This window comes from Gadus macrocephalus, chromosome 2 (assembly GCF_031168955.1).
Source record: "Gadus macrocephalus chromosome 2, ASM3116895v1".
NCBI classification, from domain to species: Eukaryota; Metazoa; Chordata; class Actinopteri; order Gadiformes; family Gadidae; genus Gadus; species Gadus macrocephalus.
Genome location: NC_082383.1, coordinates 11,103,748 through 11,125,777, shown reverse-complemented (window position 1 = coordinate 11,125,777; position 22,030 = coordinate 11,103,748). Strand labels below are relative to the sequence as shown.

The 22,030-nt window shown below is 40.3% G+C and overlaps 3 protein-coding genes across 8 annotated transcripts in view; all 3 read left to right on the top strand.

Moving 5' to 3' along the window:
* The first annotated feature begins 152 nt into the window (after nt 1-152).
* Nucleotides 153-3,284, top strand: rln3a (relaxin 3a). Of its 2 annotated transcripts, none has more exons than XM_060040804.1 (2): nt 153-2,077; nt 2,590-3,284. In XM_060040804.1, the coding sequence occupies exons 1-2, from the start codon at nt 1,918-1,920 to the stop codon at nt 2,829-2,831; spliced, it is 402 nt and encodes a 133-aa protein (XP_059896787.1). In that variant the 5' UTR covers nt 153-1,917; the 3' UTR covers nt 2,832-3,284. The 2 variants fall into 2 exon arrangements, with proteins under 2 accessions (XP_059896787.1, XP_059896779.1); XM_060040796.1 differs by having other exon boundaries at nt 158-2,077; nt 2,587-3,284.
* A 116-nt stretch (nt 3,285-3,400) lies between these two features.
* On the top strand, nt 3,401-13,512 carry il12rb2l (interleukin 12 receptor, beta 2a, like). 4 transcript variants are annotated; one of them, XM_060040759.1, is made up of 15 exons: nt 3,524-3,657; nt 4,023-4,070; nt 4,330-4,430; nt 4,857-5,013; nt 5,395-5,543; nt 5,861-6,003; nt 6,949-7,090; nt 10,284-10,360; nt 10,515-10,749; nt 11,104-11,304; nt 11,518-11,622; nt 11,709-11,843; nt 12,110-12,627; nt 12,748-12,826; nt 13,138-13,512. In XM_060040759.1, the coding sequence occupies exons 1-13, from the start codon at nt 3,632-3,634 to the stop codon at nt 12,289-12,291; spliced, it is 1,701 nt and encodes a 566-aa protein (XP_059896742.1). In that variant the 5' UTR covers nt 3,524-3,631; the 3' UTR covers nt 12,292-12,627; nt 12,748-12,826; nt 13,138-13,512. The 4 variants fall into 4 exon arrangements, with proteins under 4 accessions (XP_059896761.1, XP_059896752.1, XP_059896742.1 ...); XM_060040786.1 differs by lacking the exon at nt 3,524-3,657 and adding an exon at nt 3,682-3,787; XM_060040778.1 differs by lacking the exons at nt 3,524-3,657; nt 4,023-4,070 and adding an exon at nt 3,401-3,490.
* Nucleotides 13,513-14,075: 563 nt separating this feature from the next.
* The window catches only part of LOC132449113 (transportin-2), a 29,472-nt gene continuing 21,517 nt past the window's right edge, over nt 14,076-22,030 (top strand). The window contains exons 1-8 of one of the 2 annotated variants that reach the window (XM_060040746.1): nt 14,076-14,208; nt 15,580-15,679; nt 16,515-16,590; nt 17,155-17,304; nt 19,959-20,065; nt 20,327-20,460; nt 20,694-20,775; nt 20,915-21,037. In XM_060040746.1, coding sequence (XP_059896729.1) covers nt 15,581-15,679; nt 16,515-16,590; nt 17,155-17,304; nt 19,959-20,065; nt 20,327-20,460; nt 20,694-20,775; nt 20,915-21,037 — 771 coding nt within the window. In that variant the 5' untranslated portion in view covers nt 14,076-14,208; nt 15,580. The remainder of the gene's footprint in view (nt 14,209-15,579; nt 15,680-16,514; nt 16,591-17,154; nt 17,305-19,958; nt 20,066-20,326; nt 20,461-20,693; nt 20,776-20,914; nt 21,038-22,030) is intronic. The other variant, XM_060040740.1, reaches the window with a different exon arrangement.

The following is a 22,030-nucleotide window of genomic DNA, read 5'->3' as shown; positions in this document are numbered from 1 at the left end:
CTTTTTGGGATCATAGGAATTAACAATAACAAATAACACAACGACAACCACTCTATTGTGGTTAGACAAGTAGGTGACCTTGGGTGTCTTGAAAGGCGCCTCTAAATGAAATGTATTATTATTATTATTATATTATATATTATTATTATTGTAACTGTACCCGTGCTTGTGATAATGTAGGGCTCCCTAGCAGACCTGGGCTATAATAATATATGATTTTTTAAATAACTTTGAAACAAGAATTCAGAAATCCCTATATTTGTATCCCTTGTGGTTCTTCAATACCAAAGGAGAAAATAAGTTCTCCTCCTGTATTAGTAAATATGTCTTGCAGAGTTAGGTTATATTATTAACATAGTTTTAGAAAAGCTTTCATCAAACCATGTATTATACAATTCTATATTTATTCAAACAAAGGAATTTATCTTGTTGGATTTTATCAGCTTATTTTATTATTTTACAATATTTTTCGTAAAGCAGTTTTGAAGCACTTGTATTTAAAACTAACCTGTTTCTCATACAGAAATGGTCCATCAACACCATAGCTGATGCAACATTTTGCAACCCATTTAAAAAAAAAATATGGTCCTTTTGCTGTGTACGCCTTAATTATTTATTTATAACGTATCATATTATGTGTTGATATGTTAGGCCAGCAAGCAACCTCCGGAAATGTCACGTTGTTTTCTTCCTATGAACAGAATAATTACAAATTCATTATCCCCATTGTAATTTCCAAAACGAGGGGTCTTTGACCTCCATGATCCAGATAATACCGTAGCTTCTGTCTGACTATGACTTCTATGTTATCTGACTTTGGAAATGCCACAGGCCCAGTTCCGATCCTTTACCCTATAGTCCAAACCCAAGAGAGTGAGTTTTTTTGCAGAGTTGTAATGAAATGAATAGGTCTACATATAGGTAGATATGATGGGAAGGAGGTCAGAACAGACTCAGGGATATTACTGTATAAAGGTATGAGCAATTGGCCTCTATCACCTGGGCATCGTTTATAAACAGTAGCTGGGAAATTTAATTGAATGCTGAACAGTTCCACCACCAAGTTAGGATTACGAGCCAAGATGGCTGCTTGGTAATTAAGGTTTATTGCTGTTAATAATTATATTGTATGGCCATAACAGCAATTCAATATTTTGTCAGCAGAATCATGAATTCCTGAAATATGTGTTTCAAGAGTTCTGGAAGGCTCATTTACAGTTGGCCTTGCAGGGAACTGTGTGATGATGAACTATATTGTTAAGGAAGCCAGTTGTACTATAATCAAACTGATAAACTGAACCAAATTGTAAATGTATGGAACAATATTAAAGCAAATCCTACTTTTCGTGCGTTTTTCCATTGAGGATTAATATGAGGACAATGTCACGTACAGATAATATTCACTGCAAAATGAGTATTTATTTAAATGTTTTATGATAATACTGTGGACAGTATTTACATACACGTGCGGAAGGTTTCATATTTGAAGTTTGTGTAAACATTGTTCTCACAATTCTGTTCTGAAATTCTGTCAAATCCCAGAGGTTCGTACATCCACAGTATTTCTTAATTATTCCTGCTTTTGTTTTCCTAAAGGTCTCTCACTCTATCTCTCGCCCCAATCTCTTAGTCCCTCAGACAAGCGTCTGCATGCGTAGTCGGGCCCTCTTCGTCATCATGTGCTGTGAAACCCCCTTTATAAACGAGGCCAGGGTCACCCTGAAAAGTCACTGCCCAACCAAACCACACAGAGCGAGTCAAGTGTTTTTTCTCAGAATAAAAATAAATAAATAGACAGAGATAGATACAGAGGATAAAGTGTTGATTGAAATTCAGTTATCTCCTTTTGACAATTGAACTTGCACTAGCTGTTGGCTTGCTGTGGGTGTGGGTGTGACTGTGTGCGAGAGGGTCAGTATGTGGAAAGCCGTAGTGTTGGTGGTGTGTCTGCTGGTGGCGGGGATCCATGGCATGGAGGGACCGTCCTACGGCGTGAAGCTCTGCGGGCGGGAGTTCATCCGAGCAGTCATATTCACCTGTGGGGGTTCCCGCTGGAAGCGATCCCTGGGTAGCAAAGGTGAGCCTTACTGCTTTGTTGTATCACTGTGGACACTCCGGTCTATTTATTTCTCATGTTCGGTAAGTTAAATTTGGAGAAAACAAAAAATGTTGTACCCTTGTTATGTTGTATTGTTTAGTGCCTGATGGGCCATTTATTTCCATGTTTTACATATGTGACATTTATTTATGTTTGCATTATGTTTTTTTGCATTTATGGTATTATCTATTCTTCTAAAGGCATTAGTCAATGTGTTCAAGGAATTGTCCTTGTTATACACAAAATTATAAATCATTAGTGGTCTTAGTTATTTTGTAGTTTGGAGAAAATACAGTTGATCAAAAACTAAATGAAAGAGAAGCAATCTGATCACCTCTTTTTCAAAGCCATTTATCGTCTACTAATATCATTTATCTTATTTTGTATCATGTACATACATAATAATATCATGTATGTATATTTATTTATCTATACTGTAGACAATCAGACCGATAATCAGACCTTTTATTTCTGCTTTCCCCCCCCAGAAGTAGATGCGTGGGGCTCCCAGGACGAACCGATATCTGACCAGTCCAGCGGTGTAGACAGCAGCCTCCAGCTTGAAGAAATTGGAGAAAGTGGGTTCAAGCGGACGGTCCGATCCGTCATCTCCGAGGAAATCCTGCAGGCCCTGCGCAGGGACGACCGCAAAGGCCGCGGTGTGGTGGTGGGGCTGTCCAACGCCTGCTGCAAGTGGGGCTGCAGCAAGAGCGAAATCAGCTCTCTCTGCTGATGGAACACCATACAACCTGGGAGGAACAAAAACGGATAGAATTGAGATACGCTCGTGCACACACACACACACACACACACACACACACACGCACACACTTTGTTTATTAATTTCCTACATTGGCCACATGTCTTGTATTTTTTAATTGGTATTTAGTTACTCGTTCTATGTCTGAAGTTGAAACAAATGACCAATTAGTTGTTGTTAGGATCTGGTCTGTGTTGAAGTTTATTTATATTAAATGAAATAACCCATTCTGATGAATGTGTGCTATTTTTCCAATCAGACAAATACAACTTTTTTGCTGAATGTTTCCCTGGTTCTCTCTCTCTCTCTCTCTCTCTCTCTCTCTCTCTCTCTCTCTCTCTCTCTCTCTCTCTCTCTCTCTCTCTCTCTCTCTCTCTCTCTCTCTCTCTCTCTCTCTCTCTCTCTCTCTCTCTCTCTCTCTCTCTCTCTCTCTCTCTCTCTCTCTCTCTCTCTCTCTCTCACTTTCGCCCCGCCCCCTTTCTCATCCTTCCTCTGTGCCTATATATAGGGATGTATGTAAACATCTCGATGGCAGCATGCGGATATATATAACCCCCCGTCCCCCGCCCCCAAGTCATATGTCTGAGGTCCTCATGACCACTGCTGTAAATATCTACACTGAGTAAAAAAAAAAGTAAGTACACGTGCTGTGTTAGTGGTAATCAATACGTTTTCAAGAAGTAAGGCGGAAGTAAAATATGAATATATAAATGTGAGAGCAGATTCAAATCTGTTCAGGGGTTCTCCCCGTGTCACCTGTCTGGAGTTTCCTCATGGAAAAAGTTTCTGTGTCTCTAGTGTAAGTAACGATATTGTATTCGTACGTTGGCCAACTTTGATGAATTGCCGGCATGTAATCGGTTGCTTGCGAGGAAATGTGTCACGGGAATTTCCTGGCAGGGCGGACTCAAAAGTGCATTTTGGTAATAGTAAGTTTACTTTGATCTTTCGATGGATTCGCTGTTTTTGGCGAGTTGATAAAGCCTATGAAATTTCATTCTTTGTTTTCTGTACAAATGAATACCATCCTGGGGTAAATTCGTGCGGCGTACGTGACGCTATTACAGTTAGAACGCCGGGAAGGCGAATTTCGACAATACAATCAATTTCCCTGCGCCTTTGGGGAGGTGCCATATCTACTTAAAACATCTTTCGCACCTTCAGACATTTTCGCGGGAGTAAATCGTGGCAACATCTTCTCTGGATTTTGCGGTAAAGGAATTATCTTCATGGTTTTGGTAACGTTTTCGATCCTTTTGTTAGTTATTTATTCAGCATCCGTCCCCCTGTTACCGCTTACAGACTATATACTTTGAGAAAATAATAATATTACTACTAGGCCTACAACTAATACAAGTGTGTGTGTGTGTGTGTGTGTGTGTGTGTGTGTGTGTGTGTGTGTGTGTGTGTGTGTGTGTGTGTGTGTGTGTGTGTGTGTGTGTGTGTGTGTGTGTGTGTGTGTGAATATAGGTACACAAGACCTTGTGTCCATGGCCAGACTTGACAACGGATGGCTTCTCTCCATCTTTTTGGTCATCGTGCCAAACACGAAGGGCTATTTAGCCCAGCAAGGTAAAAACTATTTGGAAGTCTTCCTCCTCTTGCTACTCATTAGCTGAGCTACTTTATTTATGGATACCTTAAAGACTTTTGGAAAAAAAAAAAGTATTGTAAAATGGACGCAGGTACACAAAGTTAAGTTAAGTTTACCTTAACTGTTTGCATGCACAAGTGATCAGTTACGATGGTTGAGGAATGAGTCTTATGAGTCCTTATGAGCAAGAAATTACATGTATTACTAGATGAGTCTTATGACCTCAATATAGCAGTATAATACAGGAAATGCAAACTTGAACAGCATACATTTGTATGTCATACATTTTTTTTAAATAAACATCCATCGTAGCCCACAGCGATACAATATTGAGAAAGTTGATTCATGGACATGGGAATGATCTTTCGGTTCCCTCCTCCCAACGTTCTTGTGTTAATGACCAGGGGGTCCGCCTCCCCCAACTCGTCTCGAGTGCTGTATTCCCTATGAGGAGGATAGCGGCGTGATGGTGCGGTCACCCATCCAGTGCGTATGGGACCCAGGGCCTCCCTCCAAGACCCCCTCCATCTACACCTTACACTTGGAGTCTGCTGACAACAGGTATGGCATCCTTGCTGAACAACAAAGCTCAAAGCAAGTCCATTATAATGATTACGATGTTGTTACTGCTATTGAAGTGTGATGGAGTACTGAGTTGTTGACGTTTTCATTCTGGCCGCTTCTCTTCGCTTCCTCTTCTATCTCTTATCCTCTTCATTGTCCTCTCCTCTCTTCTTTAATCATCTCCTCTCCTCTCCCTGCTCTCCTCTTTGTTCTCTTCCCCCATCCTCTACTCTCATCACCTCCTTTTCATTTTTCCTCTCCCTTGTCTATCCTCTCCCCTCCACTCTCCTTTCATCATCCCCTTTTCACTTCTGTACTCCTCTCCTTTCCTCCTTTTTTCTTCTACTCTCCTTTCCTATCCTCTCCTCTGTGTAACAGTGTGCAAAAGTTCAATGGGAGTAGTACAAATGCGCATATTCCACCGACGCTGGTGTCCAGCCACAGTGAGCTGACTGTGTGGGTTGAGGCCAAGAACCAGCACGGTTCTGCCTCCTCTCCAAGGTCCACCTTCAACACAGCCAAGATCAGTGAGTAATTCCTGGGAACCTCTGTCTCACTGAGTGCAGCTGGGTCTGAAATGTCCTTTCTGTGAATATTTCATGACACATTTGAATTGAGTGACTTTAATGACTAACCCTATACACACGTGGCTGTTTGTCTTATTTTAAAATATATTTTGCGCAACAGCAACTTGTGTGCTCTGTCTTACAGGATGTTTATTTTGTGGTCTTCTCATTTTGTGCTGTTAGGCGGTGTTCACAGTCATTTATAATTCCAATCAAGTTTTTAAGTGTTTGTGTGTGTGTCTTTTTTGTGTCTTTTTTTTGTGTGGCTATGTTTGCAGTGAAATCAGCTACCCCCAACATCACTCAGCACACCCTGGCGCCTCTGGAGATATACTGGGAGTCAAAGTGTTCAAAGCAGGGTCTCTCTGAGGGCGAATGCAAGGTCCGCCACCGAGTGTTCCCAGGTGTAAGCTGGGCAGAGGTCAGTGGGACTTGTAATGCAGCCATAGTGCTGTTTGTATCTAACCCTACCTCACCCTAACCCTTGATAAATGGATAGAGATATCTTATTTATTGTTTTTTTCATGCTTCATTTATATTAAGTACAACAACAGGCTGTTGAAAGAAAAAACTTTGAGTCTTTCAGTAGAGGTTTTCATCCACTGCTTTTTTTATTCAGATAGGCTTCAATTAATGCATTATAGCCTTCTGGTTTAACACTCTTTTTTTCATTTAGCACAGGCTTTTAATCAAAGTGACCCCTACAATCAACTGGTGTAGCTTACAATAATTGTTGCAAGCCCGGTTTCTGTGAGAACCACTATATATATATATATGTATATATATTCTCTCTTACTTCCTGCTGTAAAAGAGCTTCCTGAATGCTTCTATGTTATGTTTGTATTCTTAACACTCTTCTTCTGCAAAGTGAATGTCAAAACTTTATTGGTTTACTGGATCATTTGGTTACCTTGGGTAAAGCAGAGGTCTTTTCCTTTAGTATTATTGTAATTAGCTTTGTTTTAGTTCATTTAATGTAATGTACATTGGGATTTAGCTCTCCTGCTCGTGCTTTCGCTCTCTCTCTCGTCTTTCAACAGTCTAGTAGTTTCGCTTCCTCTCAAGTCTGACTGTACAGACCATGTAATTCTGGAAAGTATTTGCATGTTGAAGTGATAACCACTTTTGAGGCCTTTTTGCGGGGTTGGCAAGACTATGACGAAATAAGTACTATTCCTTCCAAATAAACAGAGTGAATACAAAAACGACTCTGCAATGCCCTTTTTAAAGAGCCCCTATTTAACCAGCAGGTTATAGTGTAATTAGCCGTTACAAACCATTTCCTAATCTGCCCTGCTCTTTAACCACGCTTTTTGACTAGAGATCATTAGATCACTTAAGGTACATATTTCTCATTGTTATTCAGGTAGAGGAGGGATTCCAGGTCGTCTACTGCTTAGAAAATGTCCTTCCATATTCATGGTATGAGTTCCAAGTACGCTGTTCGTGTCTTGGGAGCTCACTGAGTGACTGGAGCAAAGTGTATAAGGTGGAGAGCCCAGGAGCAGGTCAGTCTACAACATACTTTGCAACGTCACTCTTGATCTTGTACTTTTAGTTGGTAATAAGTCTCAGCATGTTTTTCAAATTTTCAGCAAGTTAGAAAATCATTGACTAGACAGTGACCTATTTATATTTCATGAAACCGTTGGACCTAAATGTATGAACAATTTTATTTTTTATGTTTGTAGTCATGAAAAAATTCATTGAATCTTTGCTAGAAAGACATTTAGTGAAGTCGTCTTTAAAAGTCTAATCGTTAATTGTGTGTGTGTAACAGTGGAACACTTCGTTGGAAGGATGGGGTGCTAAATGAGTTATACCACCTCATTGCTTGGCAGAAGTAGAAGTAGCAGCCTATAAGTCATAAAATGTTTTTTCGTTGGGGTGGGGGATTGACTACTTCATTTAGAAACCATTAAAGCTGATGCAAAAAGAGGCAAATGCCAACAGTCTCACGCTGGAGGAAATGATTTCCTGCGTCAGTACTCGCTAGTTCATATTCAATCTCCTGCTTAATGGAGTGGTGCAGCATGAACGTACATTAACATGTGTATTAAATTTGCAATCAGTCAAATATTTCTGCTGTTTTCTTTATCAATGCAGCTTGTTTTATGATGTTTTATATTAATTAACTAATTAATTATATTATTAATGGTATATTATGTAAGCTAATATTTTTGTATATTAGTCCAATAGTAGCCTTTTATTTTCTGAAAAATGAAGATCCTGACATGAATGGATGCATACGTTGCCGATGTCAATTTGTTTGTAGGGGCGATTGGTCATTAAGCAGAGGCGCTGCACATGGCCTATAGACAGTTGTAGGAAACCCTGAAAGCATTTAAACCACACAAAATTAAAAAAAATAATTGGGCATCATTGAGCAGCATAAATAATATGATAAATTTTTCGATTATCATTCGACAGTGGGTCTGGCCTGATAAATGATGTTAGACTATGCAGTCTATTTGAGGTCACGCCTAATTCTTGCATGTAAAGTTATTTATTGCCCCTACACAAGTTGAAAATGGACCCCTGGCGAGGTCAGTTAAAGCTAGGGTGGGCGATTTTGGAGAAAACAGCCGTTGAGATTCCGTCGCGTGCTCTCTGGCCCGTCCCTGCCACGCTACCTGCTGTAGGTCCTCCCACCGAACGTCAGTTATGCGCGTTCATGTGAATTCAGTTACATTGATAGGAAGACGAAACACCATGTCCGATTCCGAGGTAATTAAACATTAGTGCTGATTGCTACATAAGTACATATATAGCATCAACATCTTACTCACAGACATACCATGTATGTTATCTTAAAATCATTGCCATTGCGCTGGTAGGCCTAAGAAAGGTAGCTGTATCAGCCAAGCAAGATAGCAAACTAATTGCAACTGTAGTTCGTTAGCATAAGAACAAAAGCAAAAAAAAAAAAAAAAACTCCTTCTCCATGATAACAGAATTCTTCTAGGTCTCCCTCTTATCAATATTGACAATCGATATGATCTCTTTACTGTCGTTGTCCATCATTGTGTATGTACAGTACTGTGCTGAAAAAATATATATATTTGATAAAATAACACAGAAAGCCAGATTACACACAAGGAAACCGTCACTTCAAAGCGATCGCGAAACTGAGCTAGGCTGCTGCTAGCTTGCAACAACGTTATAACAATACATGGAATATCATATGCTAGACTTCCCTCGCAGTGCTTATCTTGGCAGTTGTGTCAACGTTGCTTTTATACAAACGTGACTCGGACATTATCCACAGTTGAGTTGAAGCCTAGGACACGTGTTAGCACAATCTCTGTGTTATTCCGACAGCCAGGGTTGGTGTGACCATAACTAACCTATAAAACGGACCGGGAAAAGAACCATCGGCTGATTCAAGACATCCTACAGAACCGTATTGAAATGGTTACATTACAGAACCGTAATGTAACGGTTATCGTGGCTTTGCTTAGTAAAAAAACATACCAGCCGACACTTTACATATTCATCGCAATATACCATGGAGGGATAGCACAATTCCTTACCTGTCTATAAGAAATATAGCCATCTCAGCGTCCGATTTTAAGTTTCTCCGGTCACGTAACTCTCTCCATCGCTCATAAGCCACGCCGATGTTTACTCTGGTTTTATTTCGAGCTCTCTCCGCCTCCCTTTTAGTAGCTGTCCTTTCAACAAGTGTCTTTCCTCTTTTTTTCTCTGTCTTAGTGGTGTTAGTTGATGGTATCCGGGGAATGGGAAATTTATGGGCCGTTGATGAAGACACGGCTATTCATTTGTTGTCCGCCGTAGGAGTACAAAACTGTCAGACCGCTAGGCTCGTGAACGCTCACGCAGGGACGCACCAACGTCGTTGCCAAGGTGACCGGACAGTCCCACAGCCAATAAGAACGGAGAATCGGAGCCTCGCTCTGATTGGTCAAAGTGTACATGAGCGGTGGCAATTTTTGGGTGCGGCCCACAGAGGCAGGGGAGAGCAAAGTTATGAGCAGATATTCTCAGAGCACTTCACCTACATATAGCTGACTGGCTATTAGGACAGTTTTGCCAAATATTACAGTAAAGAAATTACCCACCCTAGCTTTAAGGCAACCATTGTCAAAACCACATCAGGGGGTAGTGTATGCTACATTCAATCTAGAATGACCCTTGATATGTTTGCAACTACTAACAACTCTCGGTGTACATCCTCTAAAAGTGCTAAATTCTGCCAATGCTCAGATTATAATCAAACATTATGAAAAGGATCCCTACAGAGTAATGAAATATGTTTCTATACCATTCCCTGGATACCTGTCCGTTGTTAGTTTGTTCATCCAAGTCTCGCTCTAGTATAGTCTTCCTTTGAAATCTCGTTGTTGCTGCAGGTAATTTTTCTATTGGCATTACTCCTTCACCCCAATATTTTAATTAACAAGCATTCTGTAGTCCAATTTTCCACTGTTCTCTTCCTGCAACAACTCATAGCTCTTTGAGTATGTCAATGGTGAAAACCCACACCTTTTTATAGGATATTGACGGTTAAAAATATGTTGTCCATATAGTCCCTTAAATCTAAAATGATCAGAAAATCCAGGTGGAAAAAATCCTTCAGTCTTCCTTTAACTACATGATTTTACTACAAATAATGGTTTGGTTTGGATTGTGTTCTCAGTTGTATCCCTCTCGTTCTGTACTCATGTGTTTTTGTTCCAGCTCCTGTTGGTATGCTGGACGTATGGAGTGATTGCCAATTATCACCTCAAAGCGCTGAGTGCGCGCTCATGTGGAAGGTATGCAAACCAGTTTCACCTAAAACATCTGCCTCGGGCAGGGGTTAAACCCCGATATATTTGTCGCCTGTGGCTGACCTCAGAATTGTTCGAGCTCTGCAAGCGCAAACTATCCTTCAAACTTACCTTATAGTAATTTACTTTCCTCACACAGACGCCTCCAGGGTGGAATGCTGGAAGTGAAATCCTGGGTTATGTGGTAACGTTGTCTCGTTTGAACGGCACGGTTACCCTGGTGAACGCATCCACGGTTGACAAGGCAAGCGACCAGTTGACCTGTGACAAGAAGCTGTGCCACCTTATGGCCAAAAATGTGACAGCTGTGAATGTATCAGCCTACACTGCATATGGGGCCACAACACCTGCTTGTCTTCGTATACCTCTGACAGGTAACATGTTTTCATCAACATAAACGACTGCTGGGTACATTGTGATTCTGATAGACCTGTACAGACACACTATTGGTCACAATTTAATCATATGGTCATTGCCACTGATTTCAAGCTGCATATGTGTTTTTTGGATGTTAGTTGAATCTAGTGTATTATAATATCTGTATTACCAGCAGCCCTATACATATACTTGTGTTGTCTAAATTAGTCATTTTGTAATCTAAGTTAATAACACTGGCATGTATGTCCTTTGAAAACAATGCAAACAACTAATGTTGTTTGCATGATTTTATTTAAAAATAAAAATAACTTTGACATTGATTGACATTCACTTTTGCACTCTTTCTCAAGCACAATGTAACAGAGGGGAAGCTCTTCAGCTAAGTATGAGCGCCGAAAGACTTTTAGTGTCTTGGAATCCCCCTACTGGATTCATAAACAACCAATCGAAATATGTGGTGCAGTATAAGCAGGCTGGACTCCTGAAAACTCCTGCCAAAGGCTTCGATTGGATCAGACTGGACAGGACCCAGATTAATGCCACCCTGACAGGTCTGCATAACCTTTTAGTTTTTTATTTTAGTTTTTTTATTTTGAGTTAAGGAAAATCCCAGACAGAATCCATGTTACTCCAGTTAGTTCACCAAGGGACAGAACAGTTAATACTTGAATTTGGTTATATTTAGTAATCTTAGGTGAACTTTATATTTATATTAGATTTGAAATCGTGTGACCTTCCCGCTTTGCGTCTGTCTCCATCTACAGGCCAGTTTGAGAATTACACCGCCTACCAAGTGGCATTGTTCTTGGTATCTCCCTTCGGAGCCAGTGATCACATTTCATCTGCAGTTGGATATGTTCATCAAGGAAGTAAGAATTCATGTAGTACTTTCTAATGTTTTAATTTACCCCTTTTAAGCACTAAAGAACCTCACCACCTCCTCATCTATTCTCAGTCCCTCCCAAAGTGCCCTCCTTTGAAGTGGTTAAAGTCAAGGCCAACAGTGTGAATGTGATTTGGAAGCCAATTCTCCTTCCTCAGAGAAGAGGGGTGATTGTATGCTATCAAATAGGATTGGACAGCCAAAGAGGTACAACATTTTTTTCAACTCTGCTGTGTTATTACATTACTGCAGTCATCACTAAATTATATTACAATAATAATAATGAATCATATCAACAAAATGATTGGCTATTGCAATGCATGAAGAATTTCCCGCCATAGTAATCCACAGACCGAATTGATGAGAGAGATAAGAAATCGGAACGCAGAATACATAGGATAGCAGTTATTCTACGTTGGCTGCTTGATTAAAGTGATTTTCTCTCTCCCTCTCTCTCTCCCTCCCCCTCTCAGTGCATAATTTGAGTGAGCATCAAGGTGATAAAGACGGGAGCTTTTGGTTGGATTACCTCAACCCTAGCCAAAACTATGAGGTTTGGATCAGGGCCATCACTGTGGCTGGGCCAGGACCAAAGTCCACAGCAACATTCAAAACAGAGGGCTTTGGTACGGTACCGGTTACTGACACCTCTTGACGGACGATAAAGTTATTACAAGTTAAAAAGTGGTGCCTAAAACATTTTTCTGACAATGTGTGTTTTGATGCATTATGCCCTTGCTTTAAAAAAATAAATAAATAATACTTTTAGTTACTGTATGTTCAGTTTTTTGGCCTTAACTAAGGGATTCATCTTGGTTTACAAAAAATATCATTTATCAATCTGAATGTACAATCGGGTCATATCTAATGTATTCTTTATTTGTTTCATCATTTGTTTCATTCCCCGCACAGATTTCAACCTTTTCAACCTGTTTTTCCTGGTTATATTTTTTGCATTCATACCTTTCCTCTTGATAAGGAAATATTCCTGGTGAGGCACTTATCCTTGTCAATGATCAGAAATTATACGGTTTTGTATAATATTTGTTTAAATTAGTGAGGATTGTGTGTTATATTACCCACCCATATTTATATACATGTCTCTGTTAAGGGTAATTAAGGAATGCATTGGTTTTAAGAAAGTGCCTGACCCAAGCAACAGCCATGTTTTTCAAAAGATGAACAACCAGGTGAGTTACCCACTTTTTGGATAGACTTTTTTTTTTGGGATAAAATGTCTTTCAGCCTTTTTTGCAGCCAATATAATTACAGGGATTTGGATAGTTTATCACAAAAATTGCTCATGCAATTGCCGTTTTATTGTTAAATGATTCAGGAGATGATTTTACTCAAAGTGACTCATTGATATCAGATGCCAAATAGCAGTTAGAAAGTAGGGGGGATCTAATCCAGGGCTACGATTATAGCTATCTAATGTGCTGCACTTAACAATAGTGTGATGATGAATGGTCCGTCAACAGAATTCAACTTTATTTCGTAGATCAACTTTTGCATCCCTGTGGAAGAGCCTGACCCTGTGCTGTCGCACCTGGAGATCATTAAATACAAGTTGGCCGGAGGAAAGATTGGACACCGAGGATCACAGGGGGCCATTGGGGGTCTGATGGACCAGGGGGAATTGGCAGGCGAAGGGAACACTGCTTCTAGAGAGGACTGCTACAGCAAAATGACAGACTCGGACGAGGACAGAGACGATAGGCCTTCGGATTATGAGAAGCACTTCCTTCCCACTGCTATTGAAATTATGTGTCTTTGATGGTAATGCGATGGTTTGGTGTTGTCAATAACGGCACAATGTATTTTTTGACTTTTTACTCACTGTTAAATATTTCTGGATTAAATTGTTTTATTTTTCTACGTGTGTGAATGTCTAAAGTGTAGCCTACAATACATTTCTCCCTTGACAAACAAGCTCTTAAAAATTTATCCAAATATGTTGCCAAAATGCACTTTAGAAAACGGTAGTGTGTTAAACGTGCATCAATGGTATTTAAGTAGGCCTTCTTGATATAAGTTTCAGCCTGGCCAAATGCAACAGTATTAATTTTGAAATAAATTAAAAGTGGTGCATAAAAAAAACTGTAGGCCTACATGCTATAGCCTACCTTGTAACGTGATGAAGCAATGGAGTAATATTGCAAAACCAAAGACGGTACAACAAGTATATTTATATCTACTTAGTTCCTCACTCGATAATGGTGCTCAAATCTTAACAATAGGGATGCAAAAAAATATGAATGATGTTAATAATAATGCACATTACAGTAATCTATGCGAATATTAGACCTATAACCTGTGACTATCTAGGTAAAAGGGAACAGATACTATGGGCAATGGTAATCTAAGTTGACTGAGTTTTAGTTCAGATTTATTGTTCATATGTATATATTTAATACACCTATCTACAATCCAAACACTGTCTCTAAACGGAAGCCGAGCAAGAATCATTTCCTCCTGTGCGTTTTTTCAAGCAATTGCTAGGATCCGGGCAGCAGCAGCACGAGCCAGAGCAGCGGCCCCGTGGTTAACGAGCAACTGAAAAGCTGATATTGTACGTAAAGTATTAGTCCCTTCTCCTAAACTAAATGTACCACTATGAAGTCGTAGATTGATGTAAGTTGGGGATGTCTATTTGAGAATGCCTAACTGGAGGGTTTGATGGGAGTTTTTCTTGACTAAATTAGCCTATAGTTGCTACCTAGCCCTAGCATAGTTTTAAGCCGCTGTTAGCTTGATAGCTTAGCTGCTATGAACGTGTTGTTGCAAGTTCGTTTCTCTTTAGCGCCAGCGGTAATATTTGTATTGTTAACCGTTGTATTATTACACATTCGTCGGATGATAGTTCGTTGTTAAAGTATTTTGTCGCTTCTTTTTTTGTATGCAACTGTATAGAGAGAACACGTTCTAGCACCTGAGCTCGTGACCAGCCTGCCCAACAGGCCCGGCAAGGACACGTTGTGTTTGATTCCACATTCAATTATTCGTCCTCGTTGCAAGGATAGTTGTGATTCGAAAGGGTCCAATTAATATATCCTATATCAATCAGTAAGCATTTGTCTAGTCTGTAAACGTGTAATCGGCACATGGCCAGTTGTTCACCGGCATGGGCGGCAATACAGGAAACGCACAATTTCCCGTTCCCTCCAACTCTTAAACCCTTTGGACCAAACGTGATCCATTGAAGACCCAGCCTCGCTGCACGTTTGCAGTGGTCTATTCGAGTCACGGGTTCGATTTAATTCCTGCCTATTCCAAAATAACCTAGTTTTTTTGACTTTGACTTTTTTTTCGAATTGGCTGGGGAGTATTAAACGATTATGTCTAGTCACCGATTGTGTTGGTCTTGCGGTCCAAAATGTCATAGGTTTTTTCCGTGCGCCACCACATATAGAAACTAAACCTAAATTGGCAGGCGTTTCTATTTCGAGACGGGCTGTTTTTCCTGTTAATCTATCTCAAAAGGATTCAGCCGGCGTAGGTTGAGTGAAGGCCTGTCTCCTACTCAACCATGACCCCAGCACCATGTGCACGACACACGTCGTTATCTAGTAGCTGATTGCAGAGTTGCTCAACTTCTTCTTCAAGCCGGTTGTTCGGTGATTGATAAATACCTTCAGCAGAATACATACCCTACTAACCCAAACCCTACTGGCATGCTATTATTGTCATGTATACAGGCAAATCTTTGAGTATTTCCACATATGCCCTGTGAGAAACAATAGTCTTTCTAAGGTCTTGAGTATATTGATGTTTGATTCTCAATCTGGGGATGGTGTATACAATTGCATCTGACAAACCAGTGATGGTGTTTGCATTCGTACGGCCTGATCCAGCAATTGAAGATGTAGGCTGAATTCTGCTTATTACTCATTATTTTCAAGGGAGGAATTTAAAAGTTGAGTAATGTGTGTTTGGGTTCTAGGATGGAGTGGCAGCCAGATGAGCAGGGACTGCAGCAGGTCCTACAGCTTCTTAAGGACTCCCAGTCGCCAAACACAGCCACACAGAGAGCTGTCCAACAAGTATCCTTCCTCAGTGGCCTTTAATTCCTACCTCAGGCTCTCTGATCAAAAGGGCTTTATACAATGACTGAAAACGACCGTGGACAAAAATTACCTACCTGCAAAACATATACTGGCTGATTTTGGACTGTGTATTATATAATTGTCTACGTCTCACCTAATTTATCAACAAGTATTTGCCAATGAGAGGCAGAGTAGAGCGGGTCATGACTTCGCCTTCTGTCTGCTAACCTCGGTAGATGCTGAAGGACCGTCTCGTGCCGCTCATTTGATCACAAAAACTACTAGCATCTCCTCCGGGTAGCGTGGAGAACAAAATCACTGTAAGCAACTTGTTATTTAGTAATTATGCGGGGGATAAGGTTATTTGGTCAATTTAAAGAGCTATGGAATCTACTGTTTTAGCTGGAATTCGAACAAATAAAAAAAATGTGTTTAAGGAAAGGGGGTGGGGGGGTCGTAATCCCCATGGTTACGACCTACGAAAACGTTGTATGAGCATTATGAGTGAAGTTGCATGTGAAATGCGCCACACCCTGTAGCGGTGTAGTTGTCCGGGGAGCCAAACCCTGACTCGGATACGGTAATGGTAAATCACTATTAATATATTAGATTTTTCGTAAAAAATTATACATTTTATGTTTTCTTTAATTGATGCGACACATCTTGCTGATGCGTCACATTTTTAGCACTGCTAGGGCGCCGTGCATTGCCCATTTTCTTCCTTCCTGGCAAAAAAAATTATTAGCATTTTCGTTGGATAAAAGCCTCTGCTAAATAGATAAATGTATATTGAATATTTCTGTTCAACGTTGGTCCTTAACCGCCAAACCAGAAACTTGAACAGCTCAACCAATTTCCAGACTTCAACAACTATCTTATTTTTGTCCTTACACGACTTAAAACTGAAGGTGAGTCAGTTTCTGATATAACGGCATACACAAGTCATGCATGCTGTTATTTTGGTTGGGCAACGTGTTTTACTATAGGCCCACTGTGTGTGCCCAGGATGTAGGATGTTGAGAAATGTAGCACATTTGTTATATCACAACGCTACATCTGAATAGTGTGTCCTAGTAATGTCAGAAGAGGCTTTATGCAGCTGCCAGGTTTTGAACAGCGGTTCTAGGACTTTCTTACAAAAAACTTCACAACAACTTAATTAATGCAGTCAAAATGTCATTGTGTTGTACTAAATCTTTTCCTGGAAATAGAATAGAAACTAATTGCCACACAACAGAGTTGGCTCTACTTATTTATTAAAATAAATAAGTGCAATCTTGAAGACAAACCCAGCTCATTGAAATGCAAAAAAATAATGTGTATACTTGTATTAGCATATCCAAAAATAGCTGTGCAACTGTTACTCAAACATTCAGTGCTACATTAATAGTTGGTGTTGAAGTGCCTTTTTTTAACTCGCACCTCTTATGACTTTGACCAGTCCTAATGTTCCTAACATTCTGTATGTTCAGATGAGCCCACTCGGTCGCTCAGCGGCCTGATACTCAAGAACAATGTGAAGGCCCACTACCAGAACTTTCCGCCCACTGTGGCAGAGTTCATCAAGCAGGAATGTCTCTCCAACATTGGGGACCCATCCCCTCTCATCCGTGCTACCATTGGTGGGTTTTTTTTTATTTTCTAACCTCGACAATCATATTACTGACTGAAAATGATGATGGATTGTATCGTAGTCTTACAAAACCCTATATGTGCTATATATCACTTGTTGAGTAGAACCTCCCCCCTTTGTTTCTTGTTGGCACTTTCATAAACTAAGCATTTACAAGTAATGTCATTGAGAAGGAAACTCAAACAAAACATGTTAAATACTCAACACTTCATGATCATTGGAATAGCTGAGACTTTTCTCATTTATCGTAACCTTTTAAGCATTCAATTTTGGCCCAAAGAAAAATAGACCCTTGTACCCTGGAAATGATGACATACCCAGCTCATTGAAAAACAATGAAAAATCTTGTTCTATATTATTCTGATCCAGGGCCACATAAATCCACAAGCACATTTTGTATGTTTTACCTTCTGATGACTTGGGTCTGCGTACGAGTTGTTTCTGATGAAAATATATACAAAAGGGGCGTTTTAGATATTTTAAGTCCTAGACCTGCAAACGGCACGCTTTTTGGTGTGAATCGCTTTTTTATCATCAATTTGGAGGACCTGTGTGGTTAGTGCAGATCCGAAGATTTTTTCTTTGGGGGGTGTCGATCGGTGCGCGAGTAATCTAATGGATTACTCTACCAATCATTATAACGCTGTTACCGTCGCTTACAAAAAAGTCGCTGCATTACTATAATCGAAGCAGTTTTTTCATCAGACCAACTGGCTATGTCTCTACTGTTCTTCCTTGGTTAATCGGAACGAGACAATTGTATTAATGATAATGATTGGCTGAGGTAGAGTAACATGTCACGGTAAGCCAATCAGAGGTAGAGTTCGGCGGGTATTATTTACACAACGTAGAAGCACAGACCCACAACGACCCAAGTGAGTCAACAAGAAACCGGAATGGCAAGCCCAAATAATCCAAAAACGGCCTTCTTTAAATGGAAGTGGATTTGATTACTTTTCCCTCTAAGAAATCGAAGGAACAAGGGGAATCGTGAAATGCACATTATGACCCGGAGAGCCCTCTACGTCGTCGCAGACCCTCTCCGTAGATCCCATATTTTTTTATCCGTCGTCGCAACGGAGACTGCAGAGACGGAAATTTGTCCTCTAACAATTTTTTCCCCGGAATCACTTTTCCCGGTTGCATATTAATGAATCATACTATGGTCACGTCAAGACACGCCCTACTCTGTCTGTGATTGACCGGGTTGCATGCAACTCAACTGGACGCTTTAGAACTCTACGGTACACTCGCTGTGAGCATTCGAAAAATAACCCTAACCCCTAACCATAGCAGCTAATATCAAGCCAGTAAACGTGCGGTAGTCTAATCCATTGACGGTAGAATCAAAGACGGGGGTGGCGTGTGTGACGGACCAATCAGAAATAGAGGCGGGTGTGTCTTTTCAGGATATTGGTGTGGCCATACTAGGATTCGTAATTTCGCTTCCCGGTTTGACTTTGCAACTTATTTACTTAATACCTTTTTCTTACTTTGCACATTAAGGAACAATAAAACACCAAATAAGATTTGAAAAGCTTTGGAAGTTTATTTACAACACTATTTACATGGTTAGTAGTCATCATATAAGATCGATCGGGCGGCAAATTGCATTGGTTATCCAACATCCCGATGGAGAACTTCGATGGCTCGAGGAGTCTCCGTAGTTACGGAGTCGGAGTAGTATACTTTGGCCTACTTTTATAACTTGTAATTGAGTAACTATTTTATTTACTTTTTGGGAGAAATAATTAGCAACTACTTTTAAATTTGTAACTCATTAACTACTTAAGTTACTTTTCGGGAGATGTTAGTAACTAACTAATTAGCCTTTTTAAAGTAACTTGCCCAACACTGCTAGCAACCATGTAAATAGTGTTGTAAATAAACTTTCAAATCTTATCTCCGTCAATCTCCGTTGTCCGAGATGGACGTGTCGACAGATGGTTGAAAGATATTGGACGCGGACGTAGAGCGGTTATCTCCATGTCTACATACAGCACTAAATGGCATAGTAAAAATCAGCCTTCAGGCTGAACAATTAATATGAGATCATATGAGTGTTCTTAAAATGCTATTCTTCGCGAGGACCTTTCCATCACAGCCTATCACCTGCTATACGCAGTCATTTCTTCTACTAAATATAATTTCCTATTTATTGAAGCATATAGCACAGGCCTTCTCATGTTAATAGGATATTACTCCATCATATTTTTTCCTACCTTGGGTAGCTCTTTTTTTTTTGTTTGGATCCCTGCAGTTAAGACTTGTCGTCCATTCTGGTTAATGTATTCCGCCTGAACCTTTTGTCTATTATGGCTGTAGGGAATGTATAAACCCCCCACACTGAAGTTTTTACTCATACAGGCCTTCTCACTACAGACGGTACACGCACACAGAACTGAGTAACTTTCCGTATTAAATCGTAGTAATGGGCTTACAGACTTGAATAAATATTCAGCATAAAATTAAAATCGTATTTGCTTTTATTATTAATCTGACCCTAGCTGTGGGTCAACTTATTCATTTTAGACTATTCTGGAACTCTTGTGTTCTATTAACCTGACCCTTGGTTCTACTGAAGACTGAATCTCAGGTGTGTATCTCAGTCTTTATCATTGTTGCCCTGTCTCCCTCTACCAGGCATCCTTATCACCACCATTGCCTCCAAGGGTGACCTGCAGACATGGCCTGAACTGCTGCCACAGCTCTGCAACCTGCTGAACTCTGAGGACTATAACACATGCGAGGTCTGAACGCTTGCTTTTCTTGATATGCCAGTTGACACTTTTAATGCCAGTTGCAGTACGAACTAGATAAAGTCTTAACATTTAGGTGATGGACGGTATTCACCAAAGACTGGTACTTTAATCCCTGGAAATGATGACAAACCCAGCTCATTGAAATACAATGAAAATTCATGTTCCTTATATTCTGATCCAGGGCCCATCCACAAGCAATTTTTAGGTTTGGTACTGTATTTTATCTGACATGTTTTTGTGCATTCACAGGGCTCTTTTGGAGCACTGCAGAAGATCTGCGAGGACTCGTCTGAGTTGCTGGACAGCGATGCCCTGAATAGACCACTGAACATCATGATCCCAAAGTTCCTTCAGTTTTTCAAGCATTGCAGTCCAAAGATCAGGTCCAGTGGTTTTTCTTCAGGCATTCATAATAATACTCCTATTCTCTGTTGTGCTGAATGAGATGCATAAATATAACGCATCTGATTCGAAATAAAGGTTTTCTTGTACTGTCTGATCCGAAGGCATTGGTTATGGCACTTTCATCTCCTGATCTCGTGTTAGGTTTCCTCTTGTCCATCTCCCTGCGGAGGAAGATGGTAGTGATGCTTCAATGCATGCTTCTCTCTCTCAGGTCCCATGCCATAGCCTGTGTAAACCAGTTCATCATTGGCCGAGCCCAGGCCTTGATGGATAACATTGACACCTTCATAGAGGTGAGTTTACCTGGCCGGTAAGCTCTTCATGTATCCACCTCCATTATGGGAGTGAACCTAAAACATTCATATCCCATTTTCCTAATCAACAAATCCGTTCTCAATTTGTCCTTTTTCTTGTTTGTGCTTGTCCGTTCAGAGTCTCTTTGCCTTGGCAGCAGATGAAGACTCTGAAGTGAGGAAGAATGTCTGCAGGGCACTGGTGATGCTGCTGGAGGTCCGTGTCGACCGCCTCATCCCCCACATGTTCAGCATCATCCAGGTAAACACACTCTTAATATGGTACTGCCTTGTTTAATGACTACAAATACCGACTCATGACTGCTTTTTACATAATCCTATATAGTGTTAATTTTTTTTACATCATTTTCTGCAGTACTTGTGCTCAAATACCAGCTGTGCTTTCTCGCTCTCTTCTCTCGGAAGGCGAGTTATTAGGCATGCATAGCTCCCGCAACATAGCTCCCGCCTCCTGTCCCTCACTCAGTCTCTCAGTAATTTGGCACTAGTCTCAATGCTCTGTTTGCACGGTATTGGCTAAAAGTTAGGCAACACAGCTAGCATTTCAAGTTCAGTGCCTCCGCTAACGGTTTAGGTAGAGAAAGAAAATGGTAGGAGTGCTGTTCAGAAGTAGCCTACTTATGCTTTGAGGCAAATTAGGCATGTATACCCATATGCAAGAACAAGATTTTGTTTCATAATTTTGCACAGCAATAGCGATCTTTTTCACGACATTTGATCTGCACAAACTATACATTACATGAAAGCTGAGCCTCCACCGATCCCAACAGTCCAAACCATATCACCTTGTGACTAAAACTTGAGAACAAACTTCCCCTTTTCTTTTTACACAAATTATGTATGTTCTACCTTTTTGTTATGGTCTGAAAAAGTAGAGTCATCACATCAAACCACCATTATCCAGTGTCTGGGCCCAATTTTGCCACTAAACATAGTGTTTACAATCTATGACTAAGAAGGGTTCTGAGGAAATGGGTAAATTGCCTTCAATCAGAACACGTGTTTTTCAGCGCTAGCTGGGGCCATATGGTGTTATGCAAGTGTTTGTCTTGGTGTTATTCAATTATATTTGCCCTGAACTTTCAAAAGAGGTGTGAAGAAAAGGCTTTGAGATATGACGTAAGGTCTCAGTTCAGTGAAGCACTTTAAACAGTCGCACTTTCTATTTGGTAATGTAAATGTATTTAGATTAAAATGTTTGTTTGTTAAATTACAGCTTAGTGTAGCACTTTAA